This window comes from Cavia porcellus, unplaced genomic scaffold (assembly GCF_034190915.1).
Source record: "Cavia porcellus strain 051 isolate PalLab524CR breed Dunkin Hartley unplaced genomic scaffold, mCavPor4.1 scaffold_20, whole genome shotgun sequence".
Lineage (NCBI taxonomy): Eukaryota > Metazoa > Chordata > Mammalia > Rodentia > Caviidae > Cavia > Cavia porcellus.
The window spans coordinates 56,541,935-56,567,365 of NW_026947503.1; the positions used below are offsets into that span (position 1 = coordinate 56,541,935).

Sequence of the window (25,431 nt, forward strand, 5' to 3'; positions counted from 1 at the left end):
GAATTAAAGATTAACACCATAACGGTGTTATTGTGGCAAAGAATACTGTGATGTCCAATTGAAAATGAGAGACTGAAGCACTAACATGCCCAGGTAGACGTTTAAGGTTGATATTTCTAGGGTCTGGGCTAGTGAATCTAGCTAGTTGTGCTTATAGCTATTGCCATACTGTGTGTAGTTTCATGATTCTATTGCTCATGTGAATTCTTGTGAATAAAGATAGGTAAATAATAATATTTATATACATAATATACTTCCTAAGGAACTATGAGTGGTGTTCTAAGGAATAAGTTTCAGAAGCAGAATAAGAACATACATTGGTTAGTCTCAATGCCTGCTTCTGTGTAGTACTGTCATCTTGCTAGGATGTCCAGATGTGAAATTACTTAACCATTACCCGGTAATACCTGCTGGTGTTTTCCACCATCTGAATATTCTTTGTAGGGCTTGTTCTTTGTAAATACTTAATATTTCTTACTCATTGCAACTTATTTTAGATATCTATAGATAATAGAGTATGTAGGACATTTAAAGCAATTTTGGGATAATTTATGATTTTGAAAATTTCTTGATTTAGAATTTCACGTGGAAATGCTAGATATGAGTAGAGAAGTTAGTCTTCTAATCACTTAGAGGACCAAATTGTGGGATAAATGGGGGCAGAAGCCATAGGAGTAGAGAAAAGTGGATTAATTAATATTTTGGAGGTAGAAGCAATAGAACTTACTGAATGGGAGTGAAAAGGAGGAAGGAAAAAGCAAGGATGGTGGTGATGACTCGCAGGGAAAATGAGGCGATTGGTTATGAAAGTGCAGGTGAAAGGTAAATGTGGCAAGGGACTGTGGGGAGCATAGCTGGTGAGGATGCCGGCACAAGGATGGCTTGGTTGCTTTTTGTTTGTTTCCTGTGACCCAGGAAAGAGGGTGACGTTGAAGATAGCGGGGAGTGGAAGACCTGAGAACCAGGAGGGGAAGAGTAGCTGGTCTTTGGCATCAGGAGGAAAGGAAGGCAGATTGGTTGTTGGGAAGCCCAGAAGTGCTATGAAAGCTTCTGTTTTTACTGTGAAGCCTAAAAAGGTGAGGTCATTTCTAAGGGAGAAGGGGCCGGATAGGAAGCTTGAGGAGGCTACCAGATGGACTGAAACACCTGTCACACAAGGTAGGAAGGACACCTGCTGAGGGCATTATCAGCAGGATTGCCCAGCCTGTGTGTGAAGTGTGGGGTCCTGACCTTGTGGTACCAAAACCCACAGGGGGACTCTAACTTTGCTTCCACTGGTTAGCAGCCCACTGTGGCTCTGAACTAGTGGACTTGTCAGGCTGTGGGGGTTTCTAGGCATCTGTGATGAAGATATTGAAGAAAGAGTATTGAAGAGATACTGATGAGGGATCATTTATTGATAGAAGTTAATATGGGGGCTGTTTACATATATGAACTGTGATTTAAAGGATGATGGGCCTGATAAATCAAAGAGTAAGTCCTATGTGAACAAGCTGGCAATGGGAGTTTGCAGGAAAGTGGTTTTCTGTTGATAGTGATACCCAGATATTGACCGTGGTGGTGAGTATCTGGCATTGAGCAGAGACTTGGTTTGTAAGTAAAGAGGGAAGTTGAGTGTCTTAGTTACTTCTCTGTCATTGCAGGGACAGATACCCAATACCCAAAGTGAGAAAGGCGAAAAGGTTTATTTAGTTGACAGTTTGCAGAGGTTTCAGTCCATAATTAGTTTGCTCCAAAGCAGGGTAGCATGGCCAAGGGACATCCCAGAGGAGAAACAGTTCATGGGCAGAAGGCAGCAAAGCATGCAAAGGAGGGAAGGGAGAGGACAAGCCTCTTTTTGTCATTTATGTTGTATCCAGGCTACTTGGGTTAGAGTGGTGTCAAACCAATCAGTGGAATGATTCAATAATCACACACCCTTAATCCTAGCACTGCATCATGAATCAGTCACACACTCTAGAGTCACCCACCTATGACTGTATATGAGGCTTTGGGGGGACCTGTTGGTGCAAGCCATAACCACATGAAATGAGAAACTGAGAGACCAGGATGCTTGCATGGAGAGTAGGCACCCCTAGGATGATGGTAGGATTTGAGGTAGGGGAAAGGGCCATGTACCCAAAGCTACTTGGAGGGGGATGAGCCACTAGAATGCTGGCAGGTGGCAGCGGCAGAGGCATTTGAGGGAGTGGCGGTTCAAGAGGAGAAGGCATTGACCAAAGGTAGCTGTGCGTTTTGATGCAGAGCTTTGCATGGCTTCTGTGCAGTGTGGATGTGGAAATTGGGGAGCTTCTATCCAAGGAATAGTGGATGGGGATCATTAGCATCAGGAAGAGCCAGGTTTCACTTAAGAACAGAAGACAAAAGAAATGTTTGGTGAAGTAGGCTGAGACTCTGGGATTTTTTGACTGGGTAATTAGTAGTTCCACAGGGCACGGGTGTGAGAGGAAACAGATGCAGCAGTTTGGATCAATGACAAATAATCACAGACGTGCTGTTGGAAGCTATAGTCCCTTGGGGTGGGGGATAGGGGTTGTCATCATTCCGTGGTGGTTACTCTCAGGTTGGTGGCTGAAGACTGAGTTAAGAACCTGAAATTTGGGAGCTGAGAGCTGAGCCTACTACAGGTCAATTCCTACCATGCACTTGAGCTGTTAAGCTGCAGGCAGCTCCCCTGGAGTGGTCGCTGATTGTAGTGCACCTGGCCTTTGATAGCCCCTTCAACATGGTGAGCTTTGGGGATCTGATAGGGCTGTGGTCTCTCTTTACAGTTTCAGCAATCCTTGGGAGCATCTCCACTCAAAGCAGTAGTGGCCTTTTTTATCTTTATTGCCAAATTGTTTACCTTTCATTGTTGAGACATTCTTCTTCCTCTTTCCAGCTGTGTGGCTAGGGTCCAATGTTTCACTGTTTTTAACCTTGGTTCTGGTTGTCTAGTTGATTCTTCTGCACTCTGGTAACCTAGCTGAAATTGAATCTGGAGCCACACTGCATTTTCAGCCTGTCCATTGAGCTCACTGTGTTGCAGGAAGGACACTATAGATTCCTTATGTAGTGTGGGTTTTCAGAGTTGCTCTGCGTTTCCTTCAGCTCCTTACCATAGAAGTTTTCCAAGAGAATTGCTTCTTGTGAAATATGCCATGAGAACAGTGTCTCTGCTAGATGGAGGCCAAATGAATGGTTAGAGACACAAAGTTTTACAGCCAAATAGTGATCAAATAATTTAAATATAACCTTGTCAATATCCCCTCTGTCCTTTTAGGGATGAAGATTTTGAGTTCAAAAAAAGTAGCTTCAGGGCTGGGGGTGTAGCTCGGTGGTAGAGCACTTGCCTTGCATGTTCCAAGCCCTGAGTTTGATCTCCAGCACCACGAAGAAAAAATTCATTGCATTTGTTACTCTGCTTTTCTGTAATGTTCTGCTCTTGGCACAGTGTGAAGGAAAGCCACAAGCCATGATATTAAAGTAGCTTCATAGGAAGAAACTCAGTTTATTGTAAAACTACCTAAATAATGTCTAAAACTGCCTTATCTGCTTCCATTTGTAGGAAGAAGTAAGTCTAATTTGGGCTGGACACCTCTTCATCTGGCATGCTATTTTGGACATAGACAAGTGGTCCAGGATCTGTTGAAGGTCTATTTATGGCTTTAATTTTTGAATGACTATAATAACTTACGGAAATTATAAGATGAAAGTCTTAGAAAAGCCAGTTGAGCAGTAAGCATTTATTTAAAGCAATAGTTTGTCATTAAAGACACTTAATTTTTCTTTACTAAATATGAATTAGGTTAGCTTGAATTAAAAGTCTATTTTTAGTAATTTTATGTTAGTGCCTTTTAAGAATGGCAAATTGGGCATATTAATGAAGATATAATTTTCAGTTTTATGACAAATGTAAAAATAATAAAAACATCTAATATCACAATCTCATATAACCATACTTAATGAGAATTGAGACTTTGTATTTCTCAATTCTCTGAATAATTTTTCACATGGATACTTTTGAAATTGGGTTACATCTTTCAACCTATATGTACATTTACATTGTGGTTTTTTAAGTCTCAAAACTTATTAACTTGTTGGTAGACATATTCAGAGATAATTATTTTTTCAATATAATGACTTCTAGAGTTAAGGTGTATAGACTTTTAAAGAAAAGGACCTTTTCTGGTAGATTTTTGCCTTTCAGGAAAACTGTCTATGTAAAAGTAAAATATGAATTGATTTATTTAGTAGTAGTGTCAACCAAACAACATTGATACTTGTCTACATTTTAAAAATATTTCATGTATTTTCAGGAATTATTTTTACCTTTTATAGTTGTTTTGGCCTTCTGAGGTAGCATTTCACCATGTAGCACAGGCTGGCCTTGAACTTGCTGCAATCCTCCTGCCTCAGGCACCTGAGTGCTGAGATTACAGGTGTGTGCACCACCATGCCTGGCTGTAGTTCTTGATATGTGGAAGATATTTAAAGTTTTCATGTTTTCCAGGCTGGAGCAGAAGTGAATGTGTTAAATGACATGGGAGACACACCACTCCATCGAGCTGCCTTTACGGGACGAAAGGTGAAAAATATTCTGCTTTTCAGTGTTCACAAATGAAATCTTTGGGAGAGGAGTCCCTGCTGTTTACTGTTAAAACCGTATGGCTAACAACTGGAAAAAGCCATAAAAATCGTAAAAACCAGCCCTTTGGATCAAAAGTGCACAGGATCTCACAGTTGGACCATGAGATTCCCCGTACCATCCTCAGCGAGAAGGCAACCTCTGGTTGCAGACCCCAACAATGGGGACCTCCTGATTACTCCTTTATCAAAACAGCTTAATTGCTGTATCATTTACAGTTCTCTGTGATTTTTAGTATATTTACACAGGTGTACCGCTGTGATGGTTAATCCTGCCTGTCACCATGATTGATTTGAGAGACCCCTAGGAGTTTAGCAGAGTACAACTGCAGGTGATGTCGGGGACTTTGCCAGGCGCTGGTCGCTCCCTCTCTTGCTCTTCCTCTCATTCTCTGCTTCTCAGCCACCATGAAGTGGGCAGCTTTCCTCTGCCTTGGATTTTCCTATGCCGCTTCTGTATTGACATGAGCCCAACCTTAGACTGAAGTCTCTCAAAATATAAAGCAAGATATAACCCTTTCTGAATGCAGCGCTAATACAATCACCATGACCATCATCCAGTTTTAGAACATTTCTGTAACCCCAGAGTATTTCCTCAGCCTATTTACATTCATTCCCTGTGCCTAACCCAAGTCCCGGGCTACCAAATTCATATTCTGTCTCCTCATATTTGTATTTCCTAGAATTCATTAATGGGATCATATAAACTTTTATGTTAGTCTTTAATTGACCCTGATAGTGAGTTCATCCATGCTCTGTAGCATATATGAGTAGTTTATTCCCCTTGTGGCTCTGATTCCATCTAGCAGATATAACAACATGTATCTACTGTTTGATCAAATTGCCTTGGCATCTTTGTTGAAAATCAATTTATCATACATGGAAAGGTTTATTTCTGGATTTCCAGTTCTCTTTGATCTATGGCTATCCTTTCATCATGTTTTTGGCCTATAAATGTTGTACTTCTGGGGTTGGGGGTTTAGCTCAGCGGCATAAGCACCTGCCTTGCAAGCAGGCAGTCATGAATTCGATCCCAGGTACCGATAAAAATGAAAAAGACCAAAAAAAAAAAAAATCTTGTAGTTCTTTTGTTAAATTTATAACTGGTTGGCCTCACTTTACTTTGTAGAATTGGGAGTGAGTCTGGCCAACTGTTATCTCTGCTCCGTTTTTTTAAAAAATGAAAAATATTTCAGCATAATTTTCTGCCACCCCTGCCTCTAAATAGCTTAATGGTCAGCCAGTGTTTGGGTAGTGAAGGACTCAAATAAACCACCCCATAGGACTCTACCCTCTGCCTTTAGACCTGTGTATGCTTTCCACATTTAGGTGTTTCTCGTCTCTCCCCTTGCTTTGTAAAGGGTCCTTTCTCACTTCTGCACATGGGTGATATTGGCCATGCTGGGAATCTATCCTACTCTTTGGTTCTTTGGCTTCCACGGATTCCCTCTTAGTTTTCAGGCCTTTCTGATGTTTACTCTATGTGGTCGAATAATATGCTCCAATGAGTTCTGCCTCCTAATCCCTTAAATCTGAATGGTTTTGTTTCGTATCAAAGGAACGTTAAAGTTGCAGACACAGTTGAGTTGCTGATCAGCTGCTGTAAGAAAGGAAAATTATTTGGGGTTATCTGGTATAATCACCCCAGTCCATCGAGGTGTGAGAAGCAGGCAAAGAGTTAGAATCAGAGGACCATGATATGGCCAGTTAGATATGTTTCTGCCGTCCAAAAACAGGTTAGCTGAAGCTAAATGGCTGCATTACATGAAATTACTAACATCGTATATGCTTTATTAGGCATGATTAAATTATGTAAAATGTTTTAATTTCTAATGAATTCATGATAAATTATTTTGTGCTGATGTATCTTTTAGCATGGAGATAATTTTAAATATTTTTGTGCCTTTAAGATTTGGTGGCTTAATAAATGGCATATGGAGTTTAGAAGGGAATTTGTTCATTATAGAGCATTTTAAAGCCTTTCCTCTGGAATGTATTAGAATATAGCTCCCTAAATTGTCAGGAAACTGAGCTTTTCTTGATGCACTAGTGACACCTAGTGTTTCTTGTTGCAAATTAGTATATCAGAATTTTTAAATGTATTCTGGTTGCTCTTTTGGTGTTCAGGTACAGTTAGAATGCTGAAGTTTTATGACTTTTATAATCAAATCGGTTTAAAATATAGGAACACAGTCAATAGAGCACATATTTGGATTATAATACTGACCTTTATTTTCTAGTGGAGCTGAAAGTGCATTTAAATACAAATGCTTTCTGCGTTTTGTTGACATGTTGCTTTACTCATTGGTAAACAGCCATCATGAAATGCAGGTAGGAGCATTGTTTTTACTCTCTGGGATGCCAGCTGATGCAGAGTTCATAGTGGAGCAGGTTTGCTGAGTGCTGTGGGGTGGAAGGCACAGGTGTGGGGAAGGCTAACATCAGGCAGTGTTGCAATGTCAGGGATGTCACAGCCCACTGCAGGGAGCACTGCAGAAGAGGCCAGGCCTTTATACTGCTGGGACAGCTAAAATTACTGGCTGCCCTGGAAGGGAGGTATGACCTTGCATGACATGGTGCTGTCAACCGAGACACAGTCCCTGGCCTGCTACCAGCCAAAGGTGCCTCCTGGCCACTCTTTGCACCTGGAATAAAAATAGTATATATGGGAAGGGAGATCGGTGAAGCATATCATGGGTTCCACCACAGCCTGTCCTTCAGTCCACTCACATCTGCCTGAGTAGCTTTTTCATACCTGTCTGTGTAGCTCTGTTAGAGGCCAGTGGGCCTCTTCTGCTGGGAGAGGTTCAGAAGAGGAAGGCCAGTGGTCACTACAATTGAATCATATTTTCCTTTCTGTTCTGGCTTTGTTGGGTTCTCCTTCCCCTTCCTTAGTGTGCTATTTGGCCTTTGCGAGTTACCTAGTGTTACAACTCAGGTCCCTGGAGGCCTGAGCCCTTGGTTACCATGGCCTTCTTAGACCAGGGAGGCTAAACCTGTCTGTCTGTTGTCAGAACCAGACAGAATAGGAGTGTATCATCTGTGTGCTAAATATGTTCTTTATGCCTCCTTCATGTCTAGCCCTCCTTCCATCTGATGATCAATTACCTCTTCTATGTGGGACTTCTCTTGCCATCCCGTCGTTGGACACAGCCCACTTTGCTTTTTGTGCCTTCTATCCTGTGTTCAGATCTTCAGGGCCATCTCACATTCTGTGACTCAGAATTTATCCTTGGGTGTGGAACACGCTGCCCTAGAACCCGAAGAAGCCAGTGATCACTACCCCCATTTTCTGTTATGGGAGGTGCAAGATGCAATCATTTATTCTTTTCTTTTTCCTTTTTTTTTTGAGAGAGGATTTTATTATATAGTGTAGACTGGACTCAGACTGTCTGTCTCAGTTGTCCTCAGCCTCCTGAACACTACTGTTACACACATGTGCCACCGTACTCTGCTATTTCCACCGTTAAGGAAGTGTTCTGTGTCCCTGCATTACACTAGTGAACTTTTAAATTTACTTACATGGCAGAGTCCTTGAATTCTTCATAAGGTTTACCTCCCACCTGCTTGTTTATGGTTAATAAGGCTTTTAACTTTCTAGCCTCTTCTTGCTTATCTGGTTCTAACAGCTTGATGTCATTGATGAAGTGAACTGGCGTGTTTTGTACGGTGCCCAGGTAGTGTGAGATAAGCTGTAAACATCCAGTGTTGTACATGTGAATGCAAACTTTTTTTTTTTCCTGATAGGGATAGAAAAGAATACATTTGCCCGTTGCTGTAGTGTGTAGTTAAGGTAGTCCTATTTTCTGTAGCAAAAATCCATATTTAGCAGAGTGACCATGATTAAGGCCATATTGGTTGAGTTTTTGGAAGTTCCCATTTTTTCTTCTGCAGTCCATCTGGCATTTGTAGTGGCAGACAGGTAAATTAAATGGGATTATGATAAGAAGTGTCAGCCTTGCATTCCCTTACATTTTAAGGGATAACACTAAGTTTTGCCACTCTGTCTCCCATAGTTTTGATTTGTCTAGGCTAGAAGAGTGTAGTTTTAAGGTCTTGCACTTGGCTGTAGGTCAAGGAAGCAATGTGAAAGGTTGTGCTAACAATTACGATGACTATTCCAATTTTAAAGTCGGGACTAGTGGGTTGACTCCTGGGTGTGTTGTGCACCATAAGTTAGACCTGAAGCAAAGTGGTGTTTATTGTCTTGTTTGGTGATACTTTGGTCACCTGGTGTCAGTACTGATTCAGACCTTGTATCTCACAGTCCATGAAATGTTGAGTGTTCTTTCCTCAGTGTGCAATTACTTGAATAAATGATCATAGGTCCTTTTGGGAGCAGTAGGGGAAATGAGGGAGGTTTGCTTTAGTATTACAGATCATTCTAGAATTTAGCACATTCTACATTAAGGAGTCCTAAGTCCAAAGTTGAAATTGGTTCAGATTTCTATTGGGCCAGTGACCCTGAACTTCACTCATCACTGATTTCTTTTGAGGGTACAAGTTGAGTTGTACCTGGATGGTTCTTAGCAGTGTGGGAAAAGTAGTTATCCCCCTTAAGATAGCAACATTCCCAAAGTACCATGGCAGACCAGGTGTAGAGGAGCAAACATGCTAGATTGGACTCAGTGTGTGAGAACAGAAAACATATCAGTTACTGATGGTGCCCAGAGGTGCCTACACAGGACACGATGTTTGCCAAAGCCAAGAAAATTGCAGGTAGACGAGGTGTCCAGACCGCTGAGGAGTTCCCTCGTATTTCCTCTCTGGCCTGGAGTTGCTGTGAGATGGCCCTGAAGATCTGAACACTGTGAGCAGAGGAGGGGAGGGGTCCTGAAACAGGAGAGGTCAGAAGAGGACATTTGGCCATCAGAAGCCAGGAGTGCGGTTAACAGGAGCCACAGTTTCAGATTGGGAGGTTCAGGGGGCAGCTTGGGAGGACCGAGAGTTATGGAAATGGTTCATAGAATGTGGCCTTCCAAAGATATAATTAAATAAATAATTGACAGCAGCAGTGCTTTGATCACCCTTTCTCACTGAGTTCATTTATCTGCTTGTCTGGCAGCCTGACTTGTTCCTCTCAGATCTGCCACAGGTGAGCTGGTGGTAGCTGTGGAGCGCTTTCCACAGCTCCAGGCTGCTTGGTTCCAGTTTTCTCTCAAGGTCTCAAGAACTTACATTGTGGATTTCATGTTTTTGTCTTATTAGTGCCAGGCAATGCTCTTTTCCAGTTTTCTAAATCTAAGTCCCAATTAACTTAGCAAACAGGCTTTTCCTCTGCTAACTTCACAGACATTACTAATTGTGAAGTATGTAGTTAATCAGGTGACTTTGACTTATGTGCAGCATTTAATGTTTAGCAGTGTCCAGGAATCTTTAAGGATGCTTTGTGAGTTTCTCTTACAAAAGATTCAACTGGTCATGTGTGTGTGATTTTAAAATGCCCGATAATATCGAGGCTTTACATTGAACTGATGACCCTCGCCCCATGACTGCCCTTTCTGTTCACATCTCCCAGAGACAACGACTTTTAATATTTTTAGCTGTTACTTCAGGGTTTTTTTTAATAAGCCTTCATCTTTACAAATAATATACTTATGCCACCATAAATATATCAATTATATTTTAAACTTAGATTTTCAGTTGGTTTCTCACTGGCAGGTAAATATTTTGTTCATTTTTCCTACCTTACTCCCTGCTTAAACTTTTCTCATTCTCTTAATCTATCATTAGATTTTGGTTAAATAATGAGTATATTATTATGACTATGGTAGCTTTTAGCTTGAGATACACAGAATCCTTTTTTTTTATATATATAAATCCTTATTTTCTAGAGTTAAATTTGGGGATTTCTTCATTAGTTCTTTTTCTCATTAAACATTAAAATCAACATTAAAACTCTTTGTAAGAGTTCCAGAGTTGTTTATCCTGTCTTTCGTCATAATCATATGTGTCATGTCATGATTTTTTAAAGTTACTCTCCAAGCGCCCTGTGTCCTCGCTGTCACCTGGACTGGTTGTCCTCTGGAGCTGTTCACTGGCTGTCATTCTGGAGCTGTCATTCCCAGTCCTTTTCAGAATTCTCTTCACTCTCCTGTGTAGGATTTCCTGTTTCTTGGATCTCTTGCCTGCTTTTAGCCCTGTATTCAGGAGCTTTCTGAACAGTGTTCCTGAGGAATCAGTGTTTTGAGAATTGATATGTTTGAACATATTTCTTACCTCTCTGAGTGATAGTTTTGTACTGTGTGGATTTCTGGGTTAGGAGTTGTTTACTGTCATCACTTTGAAGTCATTGTTACCTAACTTTCAGTGTTGTGGAGGGGTCTAGGATTACTGTGATTTCTGGACCATTCCATGTCACTAGATTGTTGTTTAATCACAAAGTATTTTGGTGTGGGTAATCTAAAATAATAGTGATGTATGATAAGACAGTCTGCTTCTCTCATAGCAAAGTCCAATAGGTAGACTAGGGCAGGTGGCAAATACTTAGGATTCCTGTCTTACTCCACTGTGTGTAACTTTGACCATATCAATCAGTGCAAAAGCATCCCAGTGCCTGGAATCATGCTAGTGAAGGCCAAAAGGCACAAAGAATATATGCAAGCCTCTTCAGAGAATATGCTTACAAGTTATTAAGAAGATGCTCCCCCATGCACTGGTCAGAACAGTGACCTGACTATACTAGCTAAAGGATAACTGGTGATGATGCGCACAGCTAAAAATGCGAGTAGAGGTGAGATGGAATCTTTCCTTGCCATCTAAGTCCTAAATTTTACTGCCTTTACCTTTAGACTTTAAAATTTGTTAGTCTTCTATTGCCTTTGAGACTTAGTGGCTTAATAAACACTCGTTTATTAAGTAGGAGGACAGAATTCTGTGCACAGCTTATGTGGAGTCTCTGTCCAAGGTTATATGCAGCTGAAATCAAGGTGTCAGCTGGACTGTGTTCCTCACTGGGGCTTGGGAACAGCTTGCAAGCACACTGAGTGGTTAGCAGAGCTTGCTGCAGTTGTAGGTTGGCCAGGAATTGTTCTCAGTGACTACAGACCATTCTCAATTCTTAGCTCCATGGACTCTCACAACTCCAATCTTTGCTAGGAAGCATCTGCTTTTGAAGGCTTGCTTAAATAAGTTGTTTGCCCAGGACAGATTTCCTTTATTAAAGGCAGATATGCCTGGTGACATGACCTGACTGCAGAAGTAAAATCCTTCATGTTCCCAGTGCGGAGGATTACGCAAGGTGGATATCAGAGACGAGCTTCCCAGGGACTGTTTCAGTGTTTCAGTATTCCTGTCTCTTCAGTCTGAACACTTGTGTTCTTTGGTTTTGGAATCGCTTTTCTGTTGAAAATTTTGTTTCATTTTCATTCTGGGGATGTAGCTCAGTGGCAGGGCACTTGCCTAGTATATGTGAAGCCTTGACTTATACTGGGGGGAAAAAAGTTAAACTTTTCACATGGACTTGATTAAAATTTAATTTTATAGGAAAAACGGTCACTTTAAAAATCAGCATAGGAATGTTCAAGGCAGCCAAAAGTAGAAACAACCCAAATGGTCATCAGTTAGTGAATGGATAAACAAGATGCAGTCTACCCGCATAATAGGATATTATTCAGCAGCAAAGCACTGATTCATGCCAAAACGTAAATGAACCTTGAGATCGTGCTGCACCAGAAAACTAACACAAAATGCCACCTGTTGTATGATTGCTTTGTAGAAACATCCAGAATAGGCAACTCCATAGAAATTGGGTAGAGATGAGTAGTTGCCAGGGTGTTGGGAAAAAGGGAAATAGGGAGTAAAAATGGATACTGGCTTCCTTTTTGGAGTAAGGAAAATTCCTAAAGTTAAATAGTGATGATTCTTTTGCAGCTCTGTGAAGACATTACAAGCCACAGAATTGTACATTTTTAATGGGTGAAACGCTATGTGAATTATATCTTATAAAGTTGTTTAGAAGGCAGTGTGAGTATGGGGCTTTCAGTTTCAGCTGAGATGAGCTGTGTGGTGATGGCAGCAGTGTAGTGGTACAGTGAGGGATTGCCTGACAGTGGGCTCAGCAGAGCACGGAGCTGGGACAATTTGGGGGCGTGATTCATGGCTCTGTTTTTTTTTTTTTTAAGGAGAAAAAACAGAAAAAGGGTACAAGTTATATAGAATTTCAGAAAAACAGTAGGAAATCACTAGTTAATAGATTACATATTGTCATCTTAGAAATAGTTGTTCAAGTTACAAAATTAAAGCATATAAAGTGGACTTTCAAACAGACTGCCAACAGTTCTGCTCAATGATCCAACAAAACTCAGTAATATGGTCATCTATCTTACACACTTAAATATACATGCAGTTATATCCTTTAGAGCACTTTCTTTTCCTCTCTTTTGTACAATGACAATTACACATTTTGGGTTTTATTACTCCCACAGTTCTTATTACTTTTTTTTTTTTTTTTGAAGAGAGTAAAACCAAATGTGACATAACAGAACGGAGTCAGTCAAATCAAAAGGACGGACATAATACATAATGTAAAAACAAAATACAAGGTGATCAACAATGGTTACCATGCTGCCTCTTGCTATCTTAAAAAGAATTACCTATATCATCAGTTATAATAAAATTGAACAAGACAGTAAAGAATAAAACCAAAACATTGGAGACATTACAGGACTTCAAAAGAAGATAATAGTCAACCAGATTGGGCGTCATAATGAATCTTATTCTCTTCACAGTTGTTACCTATACTTTAGAACTTGGTACTATCAAGCAAAACAGAATAGAGGAAAATCAGTCAAAACAAGATGGTGAGAGCAATACAGGGTTTCAAATCAAGTTAATTCCTATTAATCAAAGTGGGTTACTATAATATATGCTGCTATTTTTATTTATTTTTCTCTTAATTAAAAAGATAAAAATAAAAAAGTAAATAATAAAAAAAGGGGATTGAGATAAAAGAGGGCATAACAACAAAACAGCACAGGTCAAAACATAACCATTTAAGCAAAATAGTGTTTCACCACAAGATATTCTGACATAAAAGTAGTTATCGTAGTGTCTGTTTCCTTGATATCTTTGAGTATAATTTCATGTACTGTAGCATCAAACATATCAAGACAATGTAAAACCATTCAAGAGAATGACAGTATTACAGGGTATTTAGAACCAACTATCAGACAATGAACAATGGTTTCTGTATAATCTCCTTGTCTATAAAAGTTTTTATTTATATTATCACATATAATAAAATCCAATAAGATACAACCTGTTAAGACCGTAGGAGGCAGAAGAACAAAAGCTTGATGGGACTTCAAAACAAGATGATATTAAATCAGCACTAGCTATTATGATGTCTTGTTTTCTCCAAAGTAGCAGTTCCTACCATCCAGCCTTCTCTGACTCATTTCTGTTGAGCTCTTTTTCTGTTGTTTGTTGTCAGTTAGTCTTCTTCATTTTGCTTTCTGCTCCATTCATTGTGGCCTCTCTGCCACTGTTTCTGGAATCTTGGTATTTTTCTTTTTTAGACTATCCTGCAGTATTTTCTGTAGAGTTGAATTGGTGGTTGCAAATTCTCCTAGTTCCTCTTTATCCTGGAAGCACCTTGTTTTCCCATCAATTTCTAAGGACAGTTGTGCAGGATATATCAATCTTGGCTGGCGGTTATTATCTTTCAAAGCTTGACTTATTTCCCCCCATGCTGTTCATGATTTGATGGTGTGTGCTGAGAAGTCTACTGTAATTCTGATGGGTGTTCTCTTGTAAGTGATCTTTTGCTTGTCTCTGACGGCTTTTAATATTCTGTTCTTATATTGGATTTCTGGAATTTTATTATATGCCTAGGTGTACCCCTGTTTGGGTTGTATGTGGCTGGGGTCCTATATGCCTCATACATCTGAGTATCTTTACCTTTTGCTAAATTAGGGAAATTCTCCTGGATTATTTCTATGAATAGCTTTTGTAGTTCATTTGTTTGTGTCCCTACTTCTTTTATGTTCTTAATTCTTAAGTTATAGATCCTCTTATCATCTTCTAGTCTTTGTATTATTGCTGTTTGTTTACTTGTTATTTTTAAGAAGTTTTTCATTTCATGCTCCCATATTACAAATCTGCCCTCCAGTTCAGATAGTCTGTCCTTAGTTTCTTTCAAGCTGTTATGCCAGTTTTCAATAGAGTTTTTAGTTTCTTGTTAATCTCTTTGAACCTGCTTCGTGTATTCCATGTTTTCTCTATTTTTTCCATCAAACAATTCTCCCCTCTTTTTCTTTTGTTCATTCCACCATCTGTTTTCTTGGGTGGTGCTAGCATTTCTCTAATTGTTCTACTTATATCTTGCTTTACTTCATTAAATACTTCACTTTTGAGGTATTTGAGGCTCTTGGAGATACTGCTTCATGTCTATTGGTGCCATGTCTGATATTGCATGTTTTCTGTCCTCATTCTCCTTAGTATTTACCTTTCTTGGATCAGTGTTCTCAGGATTGGGGACTGAGGACCCTTTCTTGTTGCTCCCTCTTCCCATACTTTTTGTTCCTTCCATACAGGTGTATATAGGAGGCATAGTTTCTTTCTTTGTCGGTTACAGTTTGTTTGACTCCGCTGGCTAGGTGTTCCCACCCACTGCAGTGTACTAGGGAGACACAGACATGAGCAGCCTCTGCTGGGCCCGCCCCCTCCAGGTCAACCTACTGAAGGCTTCACTGCTAGGGTGCACCGCCAGGCGCTGGGACCTGGTTTGAGCTAGCCTATTGGGTCTTAGTCTGGCATCACCAGGCCACGCACTCCCCACCAATCCTGCTTGAGAGGGGAATATGTGACTGAAGTCACTGCAGCATCCTGTTCTGGCTAGTCTGCCAGGTCCCAGAATGCCCTTTGCTGGAGCCTTCTAGTCTATGAAAGGGTCCCCGTTCCTCTCACCGCAGATCAATGCAGGGCTCCCGCCAGTTCCACTCTTAATTTGGTTCACCGATTCCCGCTCTCATAGGTTTTGCATCTCTCTCCCTGCTGTACCCATTCAGATGCAGCAGCGGCAGCAGGAAATTCAAATTATGGCTTCCAGTGGCGTGTGTTCCAGCTTCGGCTCTGAGGTTTCATCTGTTCCGGTTATAGCACCAGGACTGCATTTCCAGCTTAGTTCGTTCCTGGGTCAGCAGGGTATATCTCCCCTTGCTTAGGACTCCTCACACCGCACCATTCCTGAATTCTAAGCTGGGAATCTCAGAGGGCCTCCATAGCTGCTGTTCTCTATCTGCCTTGTTCTCCTGAAAGTCCCATGCTTTGTGTCAATCTCTGCATTCTGGAGGCTGAGGCAGGAAGATGACCATCCCATCAAGTCCAGACTAGAATATATAGCAAAACTTTTCTATTGGAAATAAATGTTTCAAGAGAGCTCTCTTTGATATGGCCCATTTCACTGCTGCTGCTGTTGCTGCTGCCATAATATATCAAGCTTATCAGGTGGTATGAAAAAAGATGGGGAAGAAACTGCCTTTAAAATCTGCTTGGCACCAATTTTCATTCCACTAGGCTGCCATCTTTCCCACGATTCACGGCTATGTTAAAGTTTCTTTTACCTCAGTGGTGCATTGGTCCTAACCTTACTGCATGACACCCAGGAAACGGATGTATATGAAAATATGTCACGCTCATGACTGACTTCTGATTTGACAGATGTTCTAACTGTTCTCTTGGCCAGTGATACCTCCAGGTGTCTGAAATTTCAGGCATCCAAAATGAGTCTCTCCCTCTTTCTCCATAGCTGTTCCCTGTGCAATACTTGAGTTGGTTTTTCAAATTATTTTCACTGTGTAAATCCCCTTTTCTGCTGCCTGTACTTGGGAATAGACTCACTGCATTTAACCTTGGTTGCTTCACGGCATAGTCATTTTCCTGACTTTCTGCACTCAGTTCCAGCCTCCACAGGGGTGCCCCAGGCAGCATTCTAGCTCAGCCCTGATTTTGTCACAGCTTTCTCTTTTAAAATCCCCTCGCTATTTAATATTTAGGAATGTCTTCCCTGGAGACCCTTGTACCGGGTTAAGTGCATAAGTCTGTTGCGTGAATAATTAATGAGTGTGGAGAGATGCTTGAGGTTCAGAAGGAAACAACATACACGGGGTGAAAAGAGTTCCTTGTGAGGGAAAAGTAGGTGCAGTAAGACTCCAGGCACCAGGGTCCCCTCAGGACTAGTTCTCCACCCCTCGTTAAGGTTTTGAAGATGAACCCAGGACCTCTGGCAGGCAATATGTGAATTCTAGCACCAGAATCCAGATTTGAGGGGTAAAATTTTCTATCTGCGCAAGTGCTAATGAATCAGGGTGGTCTTTAATTTGGGCATAGTGAAGTATATTTAGGTTTAAAGAAGAGTTACTTTTTTAAAATGAAAGTTTTTATGCTGTAGCACTCTCGAAAATAAAGCCTCTTCTGTCCATTGACATATTAAGAACAGGCAGCAACCTGTTCCTTTTGGGAGTTTAGTATGGTAGAAATTACCACCAGTCTCTTGAGGTACCTTCCAGTTTTCTGATTCTGGTTCTGTAAGAACTCATTGAAACCTTATTTCACCTTTCGAGGGGCTCACAGCCTCCCCGGGAGGGCCCTGAAAGCACAGGTGTCTTGGTGCCTTCCCTGGAGTTTCCGAGTCAGGGGGCCTCAGACTCGATTCCCTTTTAGGTTCATTGTTGCCTTTGCCCGTTTTAACGTTGGATTGTCTTTTTATTGGCAGGGAGTAGACGTTCCTTAAATATTCTAGATACAAGTCTTTTATCAGATATGATTTGTAAATAATTTTTGCCATTCTGTGGATTGTTCTACTTTTATGATCTATTTATGTAGAGTTTAAAAATACTTCTTCCAAAATGTTAAATGTCTTTAACATGAGCCTGGCAAGCATGCGGTCCTGGTCATTCCTGGCACCCCCTAGAAAAGGAAATACTAAGATATTTTATGAGTTCACTTTCTTAAAATGTTGGGAAATTTCTTAACTGTTTCCCTATTTTCAAGATGTAGTATATTATACAGAATAATATCAATAAACAGTGTTTGTAAACTATATAATACACTGCAAGATATGTACTAGGCAAAAGGCATATAACAAAACAACTATCTCAAGTAAATTAAGTGTAAGAAAATCTGAAACTTACATGTAGGAAAATGATATGAAAGAAACATCAAAATGGTGGTGGTCATTAGTGACTAAAAGAATAAGTGTATTATTTCCTTTTCCTTGTGTTTTTTAGATGTTATCTAAGCATTTTTTCCTTCTGTAAAAATAATGTGGGAAATTTTGTGACCCAGAGGAAAGAGGAAGCTCTAAAACCACACAAGAGAATGTTCCTCCTTAGTGTTGTTAGCACCTGCAGTGTGGGAGTTAGCGTGGAGCCAAAGAACAGGTGTTGCCAGCAACCTTTAACTCAGGGCTGTGCATCTCAGAAAAATAAAAAGTCACATTTCTAATATCCTCTGCCGACCCCTCCTCCATTTCTGCTGCCTTCAATTGTGTAACTGACTCAGGGATCCTGGACCTATGTACATTAAAAATTTGAAAGTCCTAAAAAACCAGTTAGGAATAAACATGAATCTTACTCTCTGGTGTTCAGTATTGACCTGAAGAGGTTGCCTACTCTCTGCTGCTCCTTTGGTAGTGGTGTGTCCCATCAATCTCTGTCACTTCAGAACATACTGCGATAATTTCTTGGGCATCAAAGTTTGAAAAACTATAAGTCTGTTGGGGAAATTTTTTCCCAATATAGGCCACTGAGGAATGCAGTTAAGTAGATATGTAACATGCTCTAATTTAAAAAGTAGATTTGTTTACTTGCATGTTTCTTTTGACCATATGAATTTAGTAAAATATCAAATTTACTTCAAAACAATTATATATTTGTTTTTAATTATGAAATTTATGAAAAAGTAAAACATTGCATAACTAAATAATAAGAAAATAGTTATTACACTGTGTATCATCTTCAAAGTAGTTACTCAGAATACAAGACATAAACCAAAAAGATTTTTACAAAAAAGAAACAGATAAAACATTCTTTTCAACAAACTAAGACTGGGTATTTATTATGAATTAACAATTGGGCAGTTATTGTTATCAGAACTGGTTGAACACTCACTATAGAATAATTGATGTGCTATAGATTCTTAGTACTTTTTTCTATTATAGAAACTATAGTTGTATTGCAACTGTTTCTCAATTAACAATTAAGTCTGACCTTAATTTTTTTTTTTATTTAGGAGTTGGTAATGCTTCTTTTAGAATATAATGCTGATACAGCGGTGGTAAATGGGAATGGACAGACAGCAAAAGAAGCTACTCATGATAAAGAAATCAGGAACATGCTCGAAGGTAAATATCATGGATGTTAACATAAATTTACTTGACAGCTGAAGGCTAGAATATGAGTAAAATGACTTCTGAAATACCAAAATAGATGACAGCAGTATCAATATACTGTGCTGATAAGGTCACTGTTTAGGGTAAATATATGAAAGTTTCCTCATCTGTAGCTTTTACATTCTTCACAAAAACAAAAAACCCCAATAAATTAGAAACATGAGGAAATATGACCAGTAAACTGATAAAGCCTGACTTTGAAGGAATACAGAAGCGTGTAGCCGTTGGGCTTCCTGTGGTACCAGGGAGCTGGCTGTGGTTGGCTCCATCCTCCCGAGGACTTCATCATAGTATAACGGATGACAGCAATTTCTCAATGGATCAGTTTCATTGTTATGAACATCAGAGATTAAATTGCATTTAAGACTTATGAGTCTGCAATAACTCAAATTTCTCTAGCATACTTTGAAACAAAACATTTCTGTACTGTAGGAGTAATAAAACCCAAAATGTGTAATTGTCATTGTACAAAAGAAAAGAAAGTACTCTAAAGGTTATAACTGTATATATGTTTAAGTGTATAAGATAACCATATTACTGAGTTTTTTTGGATCATTGAACAAAACTGTTTGCACTTTCAAAAAAAAAAAAAAGAACATTTCTGTACATACATTAGGAAATCCTTAAGCAATACTGTTTTTCTCTGACTGGCCAGGCTTCACTGTAATTATTTTTTGATAGTATTTCTAATGTAGAGAAATTGAGAGCCTTAATTTCTACTTTATAAGTAAAGATACTGAATTAGAATTACAGTTTCTAATGTCTCATTTTTGTCTACTTTGAAATTAAGAGATGGGCAGTGTAATTTTGTATTTAAAGAGTTTTGATTTCTTAGTTGTATAATATTGATACTTTTATCACTATGAAAACCAAGGTCCTGCTTTTTTTTTTTACTACTGTTTTCCAGTTATCCTTGAGAATTGAACTCTTCTCACTTGTTCTGTAGTTACAGAATGACTTCTGCTTGTAGGACATCTTTAGATCAGTATCTTCACTTGCTTGTGCATTTAAAATGACTGTCAACAAAAAAGCACATCCACATATAACCTCTTTTATTAGGCCCTGTATCATGATTTTTGGGACGTGCAGAATATATTACATGTGGTCCTTGCCCCTCCATACATGTCATCTAATTGAGAGGATGAGGCCACTGTCTTTGATCTGCCCTATCATTTTAATGTATCAAGACGAGAACCCAGAACTGAGGTTTTCCTGTCAAACTGGAATATTAGATTAGTGTGACAAGCTGACATTTAACAAGGAGAATTGCAAAGAATGCTCTAAGGCTTTTCCAAAACTCAGACTGTTCAAGGGCAAGGGCTTAGTTGACTTTATGGCTAATATGTTTTGTCAGGTCATGCGGTTGAAGCCTGGGAAATAGAAGTAGAAATCATTTGACCATTTACAGTTGCTATACTATAGCATCTATAATGACAAGAAATAATGATTCTGTTCTAATGAGATCCCTATAGCTGATGTAGTAACATTTGTGGAGTGGAGCAGTAAGTGGTTGTCAGGGAACTAGAGGAAGTACATTGCCCAACCCATTAAGACCACAGGTAGATTAGAAACCAGATCATAGAATAATGCATGAAGAGGTAAAAATGCTTTCCCGAGAGAGAGACACGTAGGGAGCCACAGTGAAGTCATATCTGAAGAACTGCTGTTTGAGAGAGGGATGACCTTTTTTTGTGTCAGAAAAACTGCAAGTTGGTGGCACAGTTTTTAGAGCTCGAGGCAGTTTGTCTTTGGGTCCAGCATATTGTTATAAGTGTCATAGCTTGCCTTGAAGGATGCAGTGAGTTTTCATGACTAGTGACATTTGGGGAGAGAGTAGACTGCTACTTGGTAGGGACTAAAGAAGAATATTTTCTTTCTCTTTTATTTTGAAAAATTTCCAATCTCTGGCTATATTTCAAGGGTAATACATGCCTTGCATGATGATACATGCCTGTAATTCCAGTTCCATGGGAAGTTGAGGCAGGAAGAGTCTTAAGTTCTGGGTCAGCCCAGACAACTTGGCCCAACCCTGTCTTAAAATAGCCCGGAGATGTAGCTCAGTATTCTCTGGGTTCAGTACCTGGTATGACCAACAAGAAAAAAAAAACCACAATGTGAGTCCTTCACTTAGATTCATCGATTACTAACATTTTGTCACATCTAGTTTTTTCTTTTATGGGTGATGTGTGTTTACTTTTTTTTCTTGGTGAAGCATTTGAGAGAACTTTGTAGACACAGTGATACTTTCCCCCTAAATACTTTGTTTCTGTTAAAAACAAGGATGTTTTATTACATAATCACATAAGTTTAGCTGTTCCTTGTCTGCAGAGAATTAGTTCCCGGACACCATTTTATACCAAAATCTGCAGATGCTCAAGGTCCTTATATAAAATATTTTTGTAAATAATGGAAGAATATCCTCTTGTATACTTTTTTCTAGATCACTTACTATACCTCATACAGTGGGAATATTGTGTAAATAGTTGCTATACTGTGTTGTTTAGGAAATAATAAAATAATGTATATATGTGTGCACAAAGATCTGAAGAAATATTTTCAGTCTGTGCTGGTTAAATCCACAGATGTGAAACCCATGGGCTGAGGGAAAAAAATTACGGCTCAGGTTAACACCTGCAGTAGTAGAGGCACATACAGGAGGGGGGAGGACGCTTCGAAGAGCTCACAGGTCAGTGCTATAGAGTCAGCGAAAGGAAAGACTAAAGAACACAGTGACTGCCAGCAACCAAGGGAAGCGCTGGGCACTCGTGTGACTGTGGAGAGCTTGGATGTGGAACCGAAAACGTGAGACTGGAAGATGAGGGCACCTAACAGTGCAAGTCATTTCTCAGGACGAACTCAACTAGTCCTGGCTGTTCCTGTGTCCAGTGTGTGGGTCCCCTATCGTCAACCTGTGATGTTGTCACTCTGACTTGACCAAGAGTTAGTATACAGAATTTTTTTTTTGAGATAGGGTCTCGCTACGTAGTTCTGGCTAGCTTTGAATTCACCATGTAGTCCAGACTGGCCTCAAACTCATGGTGATCCTTCTGCCTCAGCCTTCTGAATGCTGAGATTACAAACATGGGCCACCACACCCAGTTTAATTACTAACTCAATAAATGTTCGCGTGTTCCCCAGCCCCCAGGCTCCCTTGCTTCCTCTCTGTCTATAACTTGACTTGGGCAGGAAGATTGTCAGGAGAGTTTTCCTCCCTCCATGACCTTTCCCTGGAATAAATGGGGTTCCTCAGCCTTTATATGAAATTATTTCTTTTCTGTCAGCCAGAACAGAATTCAGATTTACCAGAAATGAGGCCTCTTAAATCAAATTGCCAGCTGCCCCTTCCCTGCAGAAAATGATTTGAGAAGCAGCATCACAGATAGGAGCATGAACTTTGGAGTCAGCCTGCCCAGGTTGCAGTCCCAGCTCCTCCAGTGTGTGACCTTGGTTAAGTCCCTTCACCTCTTGCTGCCTCAGTTTATCTGTCTGTAGAATAAGAATAATGATGTCTGCCTCAGGGTAGTTATGAGGGGATGGTGACTCATTATTTTTCGGTGTTTTGACTAGCACTTGGCATAGAAGTGCTATAGTATTTGTTAAATAAAGTGAATTTTATATTTCCACATGGAAGTATTTAAGTAAATTGATATCTAACATTGTGTATGTGTCTGCCACTGCTCTGCTTTTTTCAGTGTTGGGGAATGAACTGGGGGCCTTTGCACTGAGTTGCATCCCCAAATCTCTATCTGTTCATTTGTATTTTGAGACAGGGTCTTACTAAGTCATCTGGACTCTGTTCCTTTGTGATCCTGTCTCAGCCTCCTAGAGTGCTGGGCTTGTAGGCATACACCACTACAGCTGGCTCTAATGGTGATTTTTTTGTTTTGTTTTGTACCGGGGATCGCATCCCTGACCTCACGCTTGCCAGGCAGTCCAGTGTTAATCCCTAAGTGTTACTTTTCTCATTGTACCGTCCTGGAAGATACGAATCCCATTGCCTACTTGTCCGAGACATTATGTAATGGTATTGCAGTATGGAAAAGTAATGCACAATTATCTGTGGTGAGTGTTATTGTGAATAAAACACTAAAGCCCTCTGAATTGAAAACTTAATTTCATCCCAATCCAAAGGAAACCATACTCATGGGCAGTGGAAGACAGTGTGAATAACAAAGCTTGTGTTTGAATTACAGTTCATAGCATTCTCATTGTTCTCACTGGGTCACTTTATTTTTTACACATCTTTATAATGAACTTTCTAGTAAGATCCTGACTAGCAGTAGAGTAATACTTTTTTTTTCTTTTTGCAGCTGTAGAAAGGACTCAACAGAGAAAGCTTGAAGAATTACTCTTAGCAGCAGCAAGAGAAGGCAAAATAGCAGATCTTACAGCTCTGGTAAAACAAAAGCATCATTTCTTAAAATTTGGGGAAATTTTCACTTAATGTTATATTTATAATAGTGGATCATACAATCAAAAAAACTTGCAGAGATCATAATAAAAGGACAAACGTCCTTAAGAATCTAACAACATTGAGATGGTAATAGTTTAAACAGGACACATTATAGTGATCCCCTCTCCGAATCTGATTTACGTCCTCATCCCTTACTGAAAGATGATGGATAAGAATCCAGTTTTTTATAGCAAATAGTTAATGGAAGGACAACTTTAAAAGTTTTTTTTTTATGATAAAGCCAAATTAAAGTTGAAACCCAGTAAATAAGACCCTGTAAAGAAATACGTTTTTCTAATTTTGATGAACGATAATTTCTGAAAGGAAAACTGTCTGTCTAGAAAGGAACAAAGAGGGGACAGTGTTTTGGAGTATTTATGTCATGATAGAACAGACAGACTAAAAGCTTTGCCCATTTTTTTCCTTCCCAAGAGACCTACTTTCCAGTTTCCATTTCCTACAATGTCTCATTAAACATGAAACTAAATATATTCTGAATTCAAGACTGAGGCATTGCCATTTGCTCTCAACTTACTTCAGCTTATTTGAAAAGGCTTCTTTGGTTTCTAAGTATAGTGCCTCTGAAACATTTTTTAAATTTCGCGAGATGGAGACTATATAAAGAAGTTTCTAAAGCAGTAAGGTGGGAGCAGCAAATTCAGTATAACTTTGACATTTACATATTTAACATCTATGGTTTTAACTCTTCTCTGGGCTGTTTCTGGTGCCCAATTTGTAGTCTGACTGTCATGGGTGTGAAATGCAAGCCTGCTAGGAGTGAGCAGATCTCAGGTGGGTGGGCAGTGCTGGCACAGCGTGTGGTGTCTGTCATCAGGGCATCGTGAATGCTGGGCACAGCCTGAGGTCTTGTGGCACCTGAGGACGAGTTCAGGCATGGCAGGGTTAGCTGGTTTAGTAAACAAGATGCCATGGATAGTGCAAATGCCAAGGAGCCCAGCTGTTCTCCCAGCTCTGCTTGAAATACCTTCCTGTGTATCATGGGAGGAGGTCTATCCTTGATATGTAATTCTGTATTGCATTTCTTTTAATTATTAGCTCAACAGGCCCAATCCTCCTGATGTTAACTGTGTGGATCAGTTAGGAAATACACCCTTGCACTGTGCAGCTTACCGGGCCCATAAGCAATGTGCCTTAAAGCTTCTAAAAAGTGGAGCAGACCCTAATCTGAAGAACAAAAATGGTAAGCATGCTGATGATGGCCATCGTTGGCCATTCTGAAGCCATAAAATCAGTACTATAAACCATTACTTTTAATATTCAGCCTTTGTTAAACTATATGGTCTCTGATTATGAGGTTAAGGCATTCACAAAATAAACCTATTAATTTTCTTCTCAGTTAAGACTTAACTATTTAATAGTGGCTACCTCCTCTTCCACACAGTGACAACTGAGACAGGTCTTTCAAGAGAAAGATAAGTAGAGTTGCTTCTCATTATTTGCAGTACTCATGCTCTACAAAGTTGTCAGCAATGGTGAATTAATGAATCCGGACACCTTGCTCTCAGGGGAAATTCAGGGTTAGGTTCTGGGAGCCTCTAGTCACAACATTTTCATCTGTGGATTACCACTTCACTTGCATTATAGGTGTTTCACTTTAGAAGCACCTCGTTGGGTATGAAGTACTCATTAACCCTCAAGTCGTGAGCAGCACTTTCGTAACTCAGGTGGGATGAAGCTTCTGTAACTGTGTTCTCTGGAAAGCGCATCACATTCTTTTGCAGTGCTTTACCACTGTGTTTTGGGGCTGTTTGAAGCAATGAAATCAACAACAACACAAAAAATGTGACACTATGGACATTGCAACAAAGACATTGTCTCTTCTGAGGGCTCAAGAATACCAAGTGTCACCTTATTTCTTCCTCGGTTTGTAGAACAAGCTGAGAAAGTGAGTGTTGTGCAGCTCACAGTTTTCACCACTCTGGGAGTGTCTGTGAATGAC

The 25,431-nt window shown here is 39.9% G+C and overlaps 1 protein-coding gene across 4 annotated transcripts in view; it reads left to right on the top strand.

The window, feature by feature from the left end:
• The window catches only part of Osbpl1a (oxysterol binding protein like 1A), a 182,704-nt gene that overhangs the window by 18,148 nt on the left and 139,125 nt on the right, over nucleotides 1–25,431 (top strand). For 3 of the 4 annotated variants that reach the window (XM_003474108.5, XM_013157121.3, XM_063231830.1), the window contains exons 3-7: nucleotides 3,548–3,633; nucleotides 4,493–4,567; nucleotides 18,859–18,970; nucleotides 23,329–23,414; nucleotides 24,528–24,672. In XM_003474108.5, the coding sequence (XP_003474156.1) occupies nucleotides 3,548–3,633; nucleotides 4,493–4,567; nucleotides 18,859–18,970; nucleotides 23,329–23,414; nucleotides 24,528–24,672 (504 nt within the window). The remainder of the gene's footprint in view (nucleotides 1–3,547; nucleotides 3,634–4,492; nucleotides 4,568–18,858; nucleotides 18,971–23,328; nucleotides 23,415–24,527; nucleotides 24,673–25,431) is intronic. The other variant, XM_013157122.3, reaches the window with a different exon arrangement.